General features: G+C 45.1%; 1 protein-coding gene across 2 annotated transcripts in view; it reads left to right on the top strand.

The window, feature by feature from the left end:
* Nucleotides 1–13,463, top strand: part of LOC135828416 (complement receptor type 2-like) — a 47,613-nt gene that overhangs the window by 20,292 nt on the left and 13,858 nt on the right. For both annotated transcript variants that reach the window (XR_010555660.1, XM_065340866.1), the window contains exons 4-6: nt 2,657–2,851; nt 7,888–8,058; nt 12,912–13,076. Coding sequence is in view for 1 of the 2 variants with exons in the window: in XM_065340866.1 (XP_065196938.1) it covers nt 2,657–2,851; nt 7,888–8,058; nt 12,912–13,076 (531 nt within the window). In the remaining variant the exon portion in view is untranslated. The remainder of the gene's footprint in view (nt 1–2,656; nt 2,852–7,887; nt 8,059–12,911; nt 13,077–13,463) is intronic.

Below are 13,463 nucleotides of genomic sequence, written 5' to 3'. Positions count from 1 at the left end.
GCAACAGTAGCACAGCGGAAAGAACAACTGATTGAATAGAAGCGTTGCTTTGTGTGCTTGCGCACAGGGCACCGGTCGACTCAGTGCAAGGCCACCTGCAATTGTAATGTGTGTTCTCGCATGGGTCACCATCATGTCACGATCTGCCCTGAATCTCAACAGAAATCTGGCAACACTACAGTACCAACCTGGTAGCTACTCAACCTGTGGCTGACGAGGTACCAGCATCTAGCACAACAACGGCCAGTGCAGCATCAACCAGTATCGCCATAGGTGCTGACACAGCGGCCCCTCAAACGCAGCCCACTGCTGCACTTCAGTCGTCTATTGCAAGTGGTGATGTTTACCTGCAAACAGCAAGAGTTCCGATTGAGAGTGCAGGCGGCTCCACAGTCATGGCGACAGTTCTCTTCGATTCTGCCAGTCACCGCTCTTATCTGACAGAGAAGTTGGCGGACTCCATTCAAGCAGATTAGGCACGCTATGAGTGGCTCTCTTTATCTACCTTCGGTCATGCAAGGAAGATGCAACGGAAGGTCTGAGTTGTGGGTCTTGGTCTGCGATTGAAGGATGGCTCATCCAAGCAAATCGAAGCCAGCATGTTGCCACATATCACCAACGCTATCACTCAGCAGGGTATCCCAGCAGCGGATATCATGGCACTCCAAGAACTGGGTACAGACAACTTGGCGGACACTATCTACCTGCAGGAAGTCGACCGTCAGATAGACGTCTTGATCGGTACAGATTTCCTCTGGGAGTTTATGGCGGGGAGCACCAGAGGACTTCCATCAGGACTGCAGCTTCTGCCCACCACAGGCGGTTTTGTGGTGACTGGCCGAACACGTCACTCCAAGCCCTCAGCTGCACCGATAAACAGCACAGCCATGCCAGCTATCGTCTCTCTAACTGATGCGACTCCCGACTCCTGCACCATCCCAGATCTGTGGGACTTAGACTGCATTGGTATCCAGGATTCAGCCAATCTGACGAACACCGACCTAGCCATTCAGCAATTCAACTCCAATGTAACGTTTGACGGTCAAACAAGGTTGAAGTGTAAAAAATAAAAATAAAAATAATCGAAAATTATTCTGCCGGACCGGTTCCTACGCCCATGAAGTACTTGTGTCCTTGCGGAGTCTGGCCAGCTCCTCTCGTTCCTCCTTGGTCATATTAGACGTCGGTGGCTTGTGTTTGGTGTAGGCAGCGAGAATATCGTCCTTGAAATTCACACAAGCTTCCTTTCTTCATCGTCACACATTTTCGGCGGTTGTTTAAACCCACGCTGCTTGAGCTTCCAGAGTTTTCTGTCGCCCAACAAACAAACAACTCAAATGCGACTTAAAGAATATTCGAATGTGACCAGCTGAACGAATGTTCGAATATTCGTTTCACCACTAATTGTTTCACCTAGATATTTCTAAGTGTGAATTTTAACAATCAAAGCGAGAACTGAACAAAGGAGAAAGGAGTGTGCAATCATCTGCTGGCTAGTCCTGATTGTTGCGGTGCGTATTCCGACTCTTCGTTCACTGTATTGTGCCGTGGTCGTCATGGTTATGGACTACAGTTAAAAGTGTTGGAAGCTATCTATCAGCGTCTGTACAAGCCTAATTTGTGTGTACAGAAAGATAGTATAATTGGGTTGAAATTGTTCAAGTAACGTGTCGTGTTTAGTGCGGCCAAGCTTGGCCGTTAATGTTCTAGGTGTAATGTACTGCTGTTATGTGTTATCACGTTGTCTTTCCTTCCTTTCTCCTTTGTTCAGTTCTCGCTTTGATTGTTAAAATTCACACTTGTAAATTTCACTGTTGTTGCTCTTAGTGTTATTTCTCTAACTTAGATATTTCTCCTAAATGTTTCACCTTCTCTGCATTTATTAGCAGGTTCCCTTTTTGTATTCTCTATTGTGATGTATTTTCTAACTGTCACAAGAAAACGTTCTTGGAAGCCTTTAGACCTATCTACCTTGCCTTGTGTGTTACTGCTCCAGTCGACATGGAAACGGTAGCTTGAAAGATCACAGGATCCGGGTGAGCAGTTTTTTCACTTCAAGTGGGTCAGACATCACAGAGCCCAACTGTACAGTAGATATTGGTTATAACGTGCCCTTCTGATTTTTCACATTTTATCACTATAACCGGTATATCACTACAGGCGATTTTCAACTGCGCGCGTCATACATACACATTATACATGTGTGAGTACTCGATCGCGCTAATGTAGCGTACTGATACATGATGCATGCTGCTGCACCTTCCCCAGTCTAGAGTGAAGAACTTCTTGGCCCCAAGGCATCATCCAGGAAGCATCAGACCAGAATACACTATGAAAACGCACATGTGGCTCCAAGTCGAGACGTGAATGCCTCACACGCTTGTGTTGCTATCACTATAGACGATATTTTTCCGTACAAAGAGGTGTTTTGAAAGGTGATTCTGTATCCTTATAGCCGATTTATCGCTATATCCGATATTATTGGTTATAACGATAATTTGACTGGCTTTTTCTGGTTTTGCTTTTGATATTTTCATTTTGTATCAATATAGCCGGTTTATCACTATGTCCGATGACTTTATAACCGATATCCACTGTACATGCGTAAAATCACTGGTTTAAAACTGTGCTTGTGTTGTTGTGTTGTCTTGTGTAGATTGCATTGTGCCTCGCTTTCCTAATGCTAATCACCCCGCCGAAAGAATTCCCTTGTCTTCACTGGTGGTATACACATGCTCTCCCGGTTTTGAGGCTGGACCCGATACCTCGCTGGAGTATCGATGTGGTGGAAACAACGCTTTTCGAGATGAATACTTTAGACCTTTTTACTCCCATCGTCCAAAATGTATTCGTAAGTTTGACTGTGCGCGTAGTCTCAGCCTCATTGTTTCAGGCCAATGGTTCTGTATTCTCTTTTAGAAACTCTTGACTTCTGACCTTTCATGGCATGAGTCGCAAACTACTTCACTGGTACAAACTATGACATCATGCCTGGGGATTTGCTTGATGATGATTTACCTGATGCCAACTCTCAGGACTTCTGCACCCCCTTCTAAAACACATTAACACAACCACTGTCCATATTTCACAGAGGTGACTTTGGCAGTGCTCTGTCACTGGTCACTCGCAGTATCAGTGTTGTGCGTGTAACACACGTGTTTGGCAGTGCTCTGTCACTGGTCACTCGCAGAAACAGTGTTGTGCGTGTAACACATGTGAAATACAGACTGGCAGTCTCAAGAACTAACAAGTGCAAGCAGGAACAAAATGAGAGAACCAAAGTGCACCAGGTGCACCGAATTCACCGAGTGTTGCCAGTGTGCAGACGACACTGCCACTGTTGCTGCTCAAGAGGAATTTCTAGCCCCAGAAGAGCATCGCCAGTCAGCTGTGACAGCAGCTGTACAATGGCTGAAGGTCTAGGAAGTGGATGACAGGTGGTCTTACTTTCGTCAACCAGTGGATGCAAGTCCTTCAGCCACTGTGCAGCTGCTGCCACAGCTGTCTAGAGCAGAGCTCTGTACTTGAACATCCACCGGCCACAGCTGTGGGTGATTCTAACCAGCCATGGCATTCTTTGCATGTACATGGAATGACATATTCCTTCTTGCATTACCTGTCAGTGTGATGTAAATTCAAACTGATGATCATCACAGGAAACCGTTTTTGGTGAACTCATGACCTCATGACCTAACTTGCCTTTTGAGTCGAAGTAATGAGTGCGCATTTGATTTTATTGATAGCTTCTGTAATAGCGTAACTTGTAGTTTCTCGGTCCTTTTTCTTTACTATAAATAGGACGACTTGGAAGGAATAGCAATATTTATGATGGAGGTTATGGCAGGGGGCAGACAGTTCCGCAGAGTGCCTGCCTGAAACAGAAACATAGAAGATAGTATGCGGCGGCCATGACGATGGAAGACTAGTGTGTTCGGACAGCGCTCACTGTTAGTAATGGTAATGTGGACCATTGCGAGATAATTACATCATGTATGACCATTGCGAGATAATTACATCATGTATGACCATTGCGAGATAATTACATCATGTATGACCATTGCAAGATAATTACATCATGTATGACCATTGCAAGATAATTACATCATGTATGGCGCGGATGGATGCATCTAAAGGGGGTGACCAGTGAAAGAAACTAGCGTCTAAAGTGAAGGGGTTGAATGTGTAAACAATTGACAAGGAGACAGTAGTCGTAAAATGGCAATAAAATTAATAAGATCAATTGTGAGAATGAAGCTGAAGACACCACTGCAGCTGTACTTATGGTTGATAAATATGGTGGTAAAGACACGCCTGGCAATACGGCGGTAACACACACGCCTGCCCACACATGGTCTCTAGGCTGCAAAGTTCTGGCACAGAGCTCTCCTTCTCACCACCCCCACCACCATCAGTTCGCGCCTGGCGCCTGGTCGATGCATGGTTGGCGGTATCCGGCATAGCAGGCTGCTACATCAAGTAGCGCATGGCACATACCAGATGACACAGCAACGACATAGCTCGATTGCGACGTACGTTTCGTCCCCGCTGGACTCATCAGGCAATCTTCTTCTTGGGTGTCTTCACACGGAGCTCGACTCGGGAGAATGAAGTTGAAGACACCACTGCAGCTGTACTTATGGTTGATAAATATGGTGGTAAAGACACACCTGGCAATATGGATACCGCCATATGGATACCACCAACCATGCATCGACCAGGCGCCAGGCGCGAACTGATGGTGGTGGTGGTGAGAAGGAGAGCTCTGTGCCAGAACTTTGCAGCCTAGAGAGCGTGTGTGGGCAGGCGTGTGTTTACCGCCATATTGCCAGGTGTGTCTTTACCACCATATTTATCAACCATAAGATCAATTGTGCACTCATAACAACAGCAACATATGAAGAAAGTTAACGCGGCGTTCCACTGATGAAAGTCACAAGAAAACGTTATGGTTTCTTCATTTTTTGCTGTTGTTATGAGTGCACAGTTGATCTTATTCCCGTAGCTATGCAAAAAGACGTTACTTCAGTAACGTCTGGCGCTAGCCAGGGTCCACACAGCTTTAATTTCGTGTTTGTTTGTGCCATCGGCATGCCTGGCGCTTCCCCGTACCGTACCATCAAAGACAACTGGCCACAATATTCAAATTATTATTTATTTATTATAAGCACGTCCGCGTAGTGGCCACACGTGGGCAGGTTTGCCCACCTCGCTTGTGCCAAACTGTGTCGCGTGTCTGTACGAAATGAGAGAGGGGAGAACAAAAACAAAAACAAACAAAAAACACAAAAGAGCAAAGCAAAACAAAAACAGGAAAGTAACGATGAAGGATCAAAATGAAGGAACAGAACAGACCAAACACGAGTAATATACATGTATAACAGAAGGGTGGCAGAAGACTACATCAGCAGCATCCACGAACGAGGAATATCGACCGAGGGACATGATAAAGGGGAAAGAGAGAGGATGTGGACCGGGGACGGGGGAAACAGAGAAAGAGAAAGAGAGAGATACCGGCGATGAACAAAATACAAAATTTGGAAAGAACTAAACGCGACAAACGAAGACAACAGGACGTGGCGTGCTGACCTGGCGAGGAGCTGGATGATGGTGATTCCTTGACAGCCGTACAAGCTCTGATGGTGATGGCAATATTCAAATAGGGCTTTCAAATGCAAGATCATAACGTGAAGCAACTTGGAAGAATGAGTATTGTATGCGAAGTGTATCGGAGGAATGCATGCAGGGCGATGGTGCGGGTTCGAATCCTAGGTTATGTCTAAAAAAATAGGAAAAATGAAAAAATTATAACATCCCTATGCTTTTTGCCTAGGTCATCAAGGTGGTAGACGGTGCCGTCGTATTACCCTCGAATGCAAAGAGAAAGTTGACTCTCGCTAGGCAAAAAAAGTATAGCGTACGGCCCTGAGCTTCCAAGCTCTCTCGTTTATTGGATTGAGTATGCCATAGCTTATTTAGATTTTCTTTAGTTTCAAATTTATCAAAGGCTGTGTTACTAGACTTTAAAATGGATCTACACTTCTCTCTAGCTTGAAGTACATCAAGGCTAGTTGGGTGCTCAGTGACTTGATCTATATGTCCACACTAGAATGGCGTATTCAGTTGCAGGGCAAACGTACCCTGACACAGGGGGGTTAAAGTGATGTAAATGACGGCCCATGTAGCAGAGTAGGTTACTCTTTGCCGGAACTTCCTGAAAACGGTTGCAAAATGATTATAAAACTTTAGATCAGGGCTTAGCTCTACTTCAAGGTGAACTACAGAAGTAGGGTGACGAATCGGAATATTGTCCATCCGGGTTGGTGATGATGTAGACAATTGGTAGTTGCAGAGGGAGGAAGTCTTCTCCGGTGAGAACTCACCATGGACGCTCCTGGCCCATTGCTGGTAACTGTCGAGCTCCTGCTGGACGTTAGACCGATTCTCATCGAGGGATAATGCCCGGTGGTGAGCATACAGAAGAGTCACGTCGTCTACAAACAGAAAGGGGCTACTATGGTGGAGACTATCAGGGAAGGTGTTAATATACAGTAGAAAGAGTGTGTGGGGGGGGGGGGGGGAGGGGGCAAGGTGCGATCCCTGCGGAACTCCGCTGGTGATGGAACGAGTCGCGGAGACGGTCTGCTCTATCTTCACTTGTAGCTTTCTGTGGCTTAAATAGCTCTGGAACCATTTTGACTGTGGAGTGATCCATGCATCGTTCTAGACATTTGATGAGTGTTGGGTGGTGGACCTTATCAAATGCTTTCCGGAAATCTAGGAAGACACAAGGGAGGTTCTGCTCTACGTTTTGGGAACGCGACGCAAAGAATCACGCGAACTTTCTTCGCTTTCCCGTAACGTAAAGAAATGCTGTTCTGCTCTACGTTTCACCTAGAGAAGTCACGTGGAATGTGTACTGGGAATTTCCCCTTCCATATTTGGCAGTTTTCTGCATGCAGTTGATCGATACCCAGCAAATCCGTACGCATTTTCTCTGCGTGTGCCACAACGTAGAGAACCCCATCTCCGCGTAGAAATCTGGAGCCAAAACACGCACACGTGCATGGATCATGAAATCAAGGGAAAAATGTGTACCTGGCCAAATAAATGTGTACCTGACGGATTCGGAGCGCGCCACGACGCCACGAATGAAGAGGCTTCCATTCGTGAAAACGAGCTCTCTGCAGGGACTCTGACGAATCCTCGAACCCAGGTGACGAATCAGCATTCATTTCGTATCCGTACGCGTGGTGGGAAAGGTCCCTATTTGCTCTTTACAGAAATTGACTTGAACACCAGCTCTCTACTTGACAAAATAATGACTAAAGCGAAAATAATGGTTAAAACCAGCAAATCATTGAATTCTTTGCCAGCAAAGGCTCTTCTGCAAAAGGAAGTTGTCATGTTGGAAGGTGGCTCTTATTATTGAACAGATGAGTGCAATAGTGTAGGTGGACGTAGAACACAGACCTGTTGCGTAATAAGTGTTTTATTGAGCGCTTTGAGAACGCTTATTGTCATCTGGGCGCTGCGACTTTCTAGAATTCTGCCAGCTGAGTCTTGTCAGCAGCAAGCAAGGACAATTGTTTGTCTTCACTGGCTAGCTAGCCATGCTCAGCTGGTGGGTGCAAATTATGACAAGTCAAACTGGCAAGAACACAGAATGTTGGCTTTGGAGTTGGTGGTGTCTGGACAGGTCTTCCAGGAGATCATATCCCCCAGGAGTATACAGCTTTCCACTGTTCATTTGGAATTGCACCCTGCCCTGACCAAATAATCAAGGAAGTCATTGCGCGACTTCTGGACTAATGCAGTGGTGCTAACAGCAAGAAGGTCACATCATGTGCATCGCTAACTCTGTCTATTCTCTTTCTCTCCCATGTTCAGCCATCACATCCTGCACAGTACCAAATATCCCGAATGGAAGGAAAGAGAAAGCCCATGTTTCCATCTCACAATCTGTTCGCTATTCATGTGAAATGGGGTTCAAACTTGTTGGAGACGCAACGCCAGTCTGCGAAACTTCTGGGAAGTTCAATTCCATTCCTACTTGTCAGCGTAAGTACACGCCTGCGTCTATCTGCAGCCATTCCAAGTGTACACACGTCATAGAAAGGAGGTATTTTCAAAGGGTGTTCCACAGTGCTTTCTTGTGTCTTGTGCTTTCTTGTGATTCTCAAAGGCGCTGACGCCTGTTGGGAATTCCCTAGTAAAAGAAGAATAAATAATAATAAAAATAATAATTCTCATCAGTTGTATTAAGCCCGATTCATTCTTCATCTCGCGTACGGGAAACCCATCGCGCGACGGGTTTCCCGTACGCGAAATAGTTGAGCTCAGATCAACTTTTTCGCGACGCAACGCGTTTCCCGTACGCGACATGAAGTATGAATCGGGCTTTATATCACTGCTATTGGCCAGCAACCGATACAATCACTATATCCCGAAGAAGTGCAGCAACCCCTCCTTGTACAGGGAATAACTTAACCGGAATCGCATTGCAGTTTGCTACGCAATTCTTCAGAAATGTGTTGCAGAAAACTGCGATGCATGTTGATATTTCACTGTACCCTTTGAAGCACAGTGTACATGCCAGGTGTGTCCCTTAGGGATGAAATAGATGCACGAAGCTTCGAAAGTGTTGAGCTATGCATCCTGGCACCAGGCTAGGTTTGCAACCAAGGTGTTACAGTGTACTTGTGGTCTGAGCTTGCACTCTGATCAGCTCTGCAGAAGGACAATGTTGTCAAGTGTTGAAGAAAACTGCTATGCAACATTTTCGAATCGCTATTCAAGTTTGAGTTTGTGTAGCAAAATTGATATGCAAAAGATTGAAAGTAAATGAGTCCCTCCATGTATATAACACCAGTAGTACTAAAGATGCAAGCCAGCTAGTATTAGGGAAATACCGAAATAGAACCATGCAAACAACAATGCGAAAGCTGTGAAAATAATGTAAAGAAGAGGTTGGTGCGACTTCGGCGATACTTGGCGAATTGTGTGTTGACAAGTTCAGTGGATAGAGCATTGCTCATGACAAGCATGGCCCCGGGTTCGAGTCCTGGTGGGTCTGGATTTTTTCTCTTTCAGGCAGTGTCCACTTCCCTGACTGATCCTTTGAATTTGAAGTTCTCCCAATCCTTTCAAAATCAATCACTTTCTTTCACCTCTGGTAGTTTCCAGAAACTGACTGTGGTTGGTCCCCTGGGGGAGGGAACAAAGACCCAAGTGCAATCAGTATGTGTGGCACGTGTTGTGAGCTGCCTTTGGAATGAAAAACTTGTCAGCGCCTTCTAAGTTCAGCCTGGTCCCATAGCTCAGTGGATAGAGCATCGCTTATGACAAGCAAGATCCCGGGATAGAGTCCCGGTGGGTCTGGATTTTTTTCTCTTTCAGGCAGTTCACTTTCCCGACTGATCCTTTGAATTTTTAAAAGATGTACACGTATTATTATTATTATTATTATTATGAGGAAGAGAAAAATGACAGGGGTGACAGTGTTGAAGCTCTGAGCAGATAACGTTGGCAGGAGTGCCTACACAGAGAGTAGAAGATGGGAGAAGAGTGGTCCCGCCGCCTCGAGAGTCGCCATGCTTGCGAAAGGCTATGCCGGCAATAAGAACAAACGGAGGAAATATCCCGTCGTTTGGAGACTCGCCGACTTCGTGAAAAGATTTGTCGACAGCAAGAGACAGTGCTGAACAGGCATCCAGTCGGCATGAGAAAACATGTGATCATGCCCGAACCTGTTCGGTATGCGGTGACTGCGGTCCGTAGGCATAGGGCCGTCACCTATGCAATCTATGCCGCTATGCAAAAGACGTTACTTTATCGGCTAACATCATTGTACATGTATTGCAAAAACGTTTCCATCAGTTCGAATAACATTCATGATGAGCTAGGCAAAAAAGTAAAGCATAGGGCCGTGAGCTTTAGAGCTCTCTCGCTCAAAAACAGTTCGAACGCAACGTAGAAATAAGTTTGAGAGAACAAAAAATTATCAAGTAGGGCAATGTAGATGTATCTGGCAGGAGGTGCTTGCACTCAGCCGTGACGGGGTGACAGTAAACGCTGACAGACAGAAGAGAAAGAACTAACGGAAGAAGAGAAATACTATAGCGCTGCGGAGCGAAGATCAAACGGAAAGTTCAGCAAATCGTAACATGTGATTACATTCAACCTGTCACAATCAATACGCGTGTCTCTCAAATACTACTCAACCAGTCACAATCAATACGCGTGTCTCTCAAATACTACTCAACCAGTCACAATCAATACGCGTGTCTCTCAAATACTACTCCCACACTGCTCTGAGCACGCAGCGCTGTCAGTTCGTCCCTCAACAATGCACCTTCGGCCAGGCCGGGTGGAACCAGTCCGGTTGGTCAGGCCATGGCAGGACCAACTTGTTGGCTACCAACACGTGTGTTTACTGCTGAGGAGGTCATGTGTATACCCCGCTACATATCATACACAAACTGTATGAAAGTCATGTGTATACCCCGCTACATATCATACACAAACTGTATGAAAGTCATGTGACTACCCCGCTACATATCATCAAGAGTACATGGTTATGTACTCTTGATATCATACACAAACTGTATGAAAGTCATGTGACTACCCCGCTACATATCATACACAAACTGTATGAAAGTCATGTGTATGTATATATTATAACAAGGGACCGAGTGTATATGTATAGGATATTGACCAAGACGAGGTCTATATGGGAAATATAGGCCGAGTAAAAGACCGAGGTCCGCCGAGGTCTTTTACGAGGCCTATATTTCCCATATAGACCGAAGTCGAGGTCAATATCCTATTTATCACGATTCCTTTGCCATAACCCCAAAATTTGAACCTTTAGGAGCTATTTTAACCTTTTTAGTATAGCATTTGTACTATAGTGTACATAGGATGTTGCTTTATTTTGGGTACAAGACTGTAAGAACAACAGAGTTCAGCATCTGCAGCACAGTGGCTGGGTGGTATAAGGGGTTGCTTGAGATCCATACTGTTGTGAGTTCGAATCCTGCTTGTTCTCTTCCTTTGTCTTCTTTCTTTCAATTTTTCTTTTTGAAGTGGAGAGAAAAATTCTAAGTCCTTCCAAAGTCGAAAGATTACAATGCCTAAGTGGTCGATACAAGCGGTCGATATAAGCGGTCGATATTGCGGCGATATGGGTAATATAGGACCAGTCAAGGATCATGAGAATTAGTGGAGGTCGATATAGAAGAGTGATAACGAGAAATATAGACCAGTATAAAAACCGAGGCGAAGCCGAGGTTTTTATAACTGGTCAATATTTCTCGATATACACGAGGTCCCTTGTTATAATATATTTATACCTCTCCATGCGCAAGCTCAAGAGCAAAAAGGAGTGAATATAGCTTTCTTTCCCTAAAAAGGAGTGAATATAGCGTTAGAGAAAGAAAGCTATATACACTCCTTTTCAGAGAAAGAAAGCTCCTCAGTGGGTTTTTTCCGATGGTTTTCCTCAGTGGTGTATATACCTCCTTAGTGGTGTATATTGAACAGTGTATATGGAAATTTATTAACTTCATGGGAGATCTGGTATATGAGTGTGGGTGTATATGGAGTGAGGTATAAACCCCGCTACATATCATACACAAACTGTATGAAAGTCATGTGTATACCCCGCTACGTATCATACACAAACTGTATGAAAGTCATGTGTATACCCCGCTACATATCATACACAAACTGTATGAAAGTCATGTGTATACCCCGCTACATATCATACACAAACTGTATGAAAGGCATGTGTATACCCCGCTACATATTATACACAAACAGTGTATGAAAGTCATGTGTATACCCCGCTACATATCATACACAAACTGTATAATAATATAATATCTTTATTAGGATGACCCAGAGGCTTGTCGCCTATCAAGGGGTTCACCGCTTTGAAGGATGTACATGTACACGTATGAGCTAAAGTGAAAGTAGTGAAAAGTTGTGCAACGTGAATGCGTTGGGGAGCACACGGGGGGGGGGGGGGGGGGGGGGTTATGTACATGGCGTAGGCATACCGGAGAGCGAAGCACTATGTTTGCAAGTGAGTTTGCGAAGCTCATTCTTGAAAACAATAATGGATGGTTCTGCAGTTAGTCTTGGTGGGAGGCAGTTCCATAAGAGGGAGGTTTGGAAGAGAAACAACGATTTTGATGTGGTCTTTGCTTTAGGGAGAACAATTTTGTTAGGGCGTCTCGCACTCTGCGTGATATTGAAATGGAATGAAGCTAGGCAACATCGATACTTGAAAATAAATTTGTGCATGGTAACCAAGCTTAAAAACTGCCTGCGGTAAAGTATGAAAGTCATGTGTATACCCCGCTACATATCATACACAAACTGTATGAAAGGCATGTGTATACCCCGCTACATATCATACACAAACTGTATGAAAGTCATGTGTATACCCCGCTACATATCATACACAAACTGTATGAAAGTCATGTGACTACCCTACATATCATACACAAACTGTATGAAAGGCTAGGGTATGGCCGGACCTACCAAAAATGCTCCCACCAGTCTTGCTTCCCGGTTAGAAAGCTGTTGGTTTGCACATCAGAAATGTGTTTGGCGCTAGATGCATAGTCGTCAAATGTCTCGGCACTCTGGCACTTTCTGACTGCAATATCATCCAGTTGAAGTTCTGGACAGTAGCTCGTGGCTCACACCAATATGTTCCCTCTTCATTCCAATTTATAATAATATTGGCTCACTTTCGATTGTGGGCAATATAACTGTCTTCTTCTTCATGGGAAACATGATATAAAGTGTTGCTAAGGGCTTGGTAAAAATGTGTCTGCTAAGGGCTTGGTAAACATGTCTGCTTTTTTATACTCACGGAATATGTGTCCTTCCGATATGTGCAGGCATCACCTGCTCCGTGCCATTAATTGAGAATGGAGCAAGGCAACAGGACAGGGTGCCTTACCCTCGATCAGCGCAGTACACATGCTCTGCGGGTTTCGAGCTTCGTGAAGCACAGCCAAGGTGTATGGTTAACGGCCATCTCAGTTCAGTGCCAACGTGTAAAGGTTAGTGTATACATGCACAGAAAGAAACGGCATCATGACAAGTGACAAGTGACAAGTGCCAAGTGACAAGTGTACCTGACTCCTCGCACTACATGTACATGTACAGTAGAACCTGTCACGGCGACCACTCGGATAAGGCGACCACCTGTCCCAAAAGACCACTGAAACCAGGACCAAGGGATGCTATTTCCAGTCAAATGACCCTGAATAAAGAGACCACCTGGCAACAGAGACCACATTTTTAAGGTCCCTTGAGAGGTGGTCTTAGACAGCTGTTTCACTGTACATTATTGTTTAGTAGTGGTGTGCACGGTCAGTCGGGTACCCATGCTACCCGTGACGACCTCGGGTAGTCGGGTACCCATGCTACCCGTGACGACCTCGGGT

The sequence above is a fragment of the Sycon ciliatum genome, chromosome 12 (assembly GCF_964019385.1).
Source record: "Sycon ciliatum chromosome 12, ocSycCili1.1, whole genome shotgun sequence".
Lineage (NCBI taxonomy): Eukaryota > Metazoa > Porifera > Calcarea > Leucosolenida > Sycettidae > Sycon > Sycon ciliatum.
The sequence above is the reverse complement of the archived record's forward strand: the minus strand, read 5'-3'. Positions and strand labels throughout refer to the sequence as shown.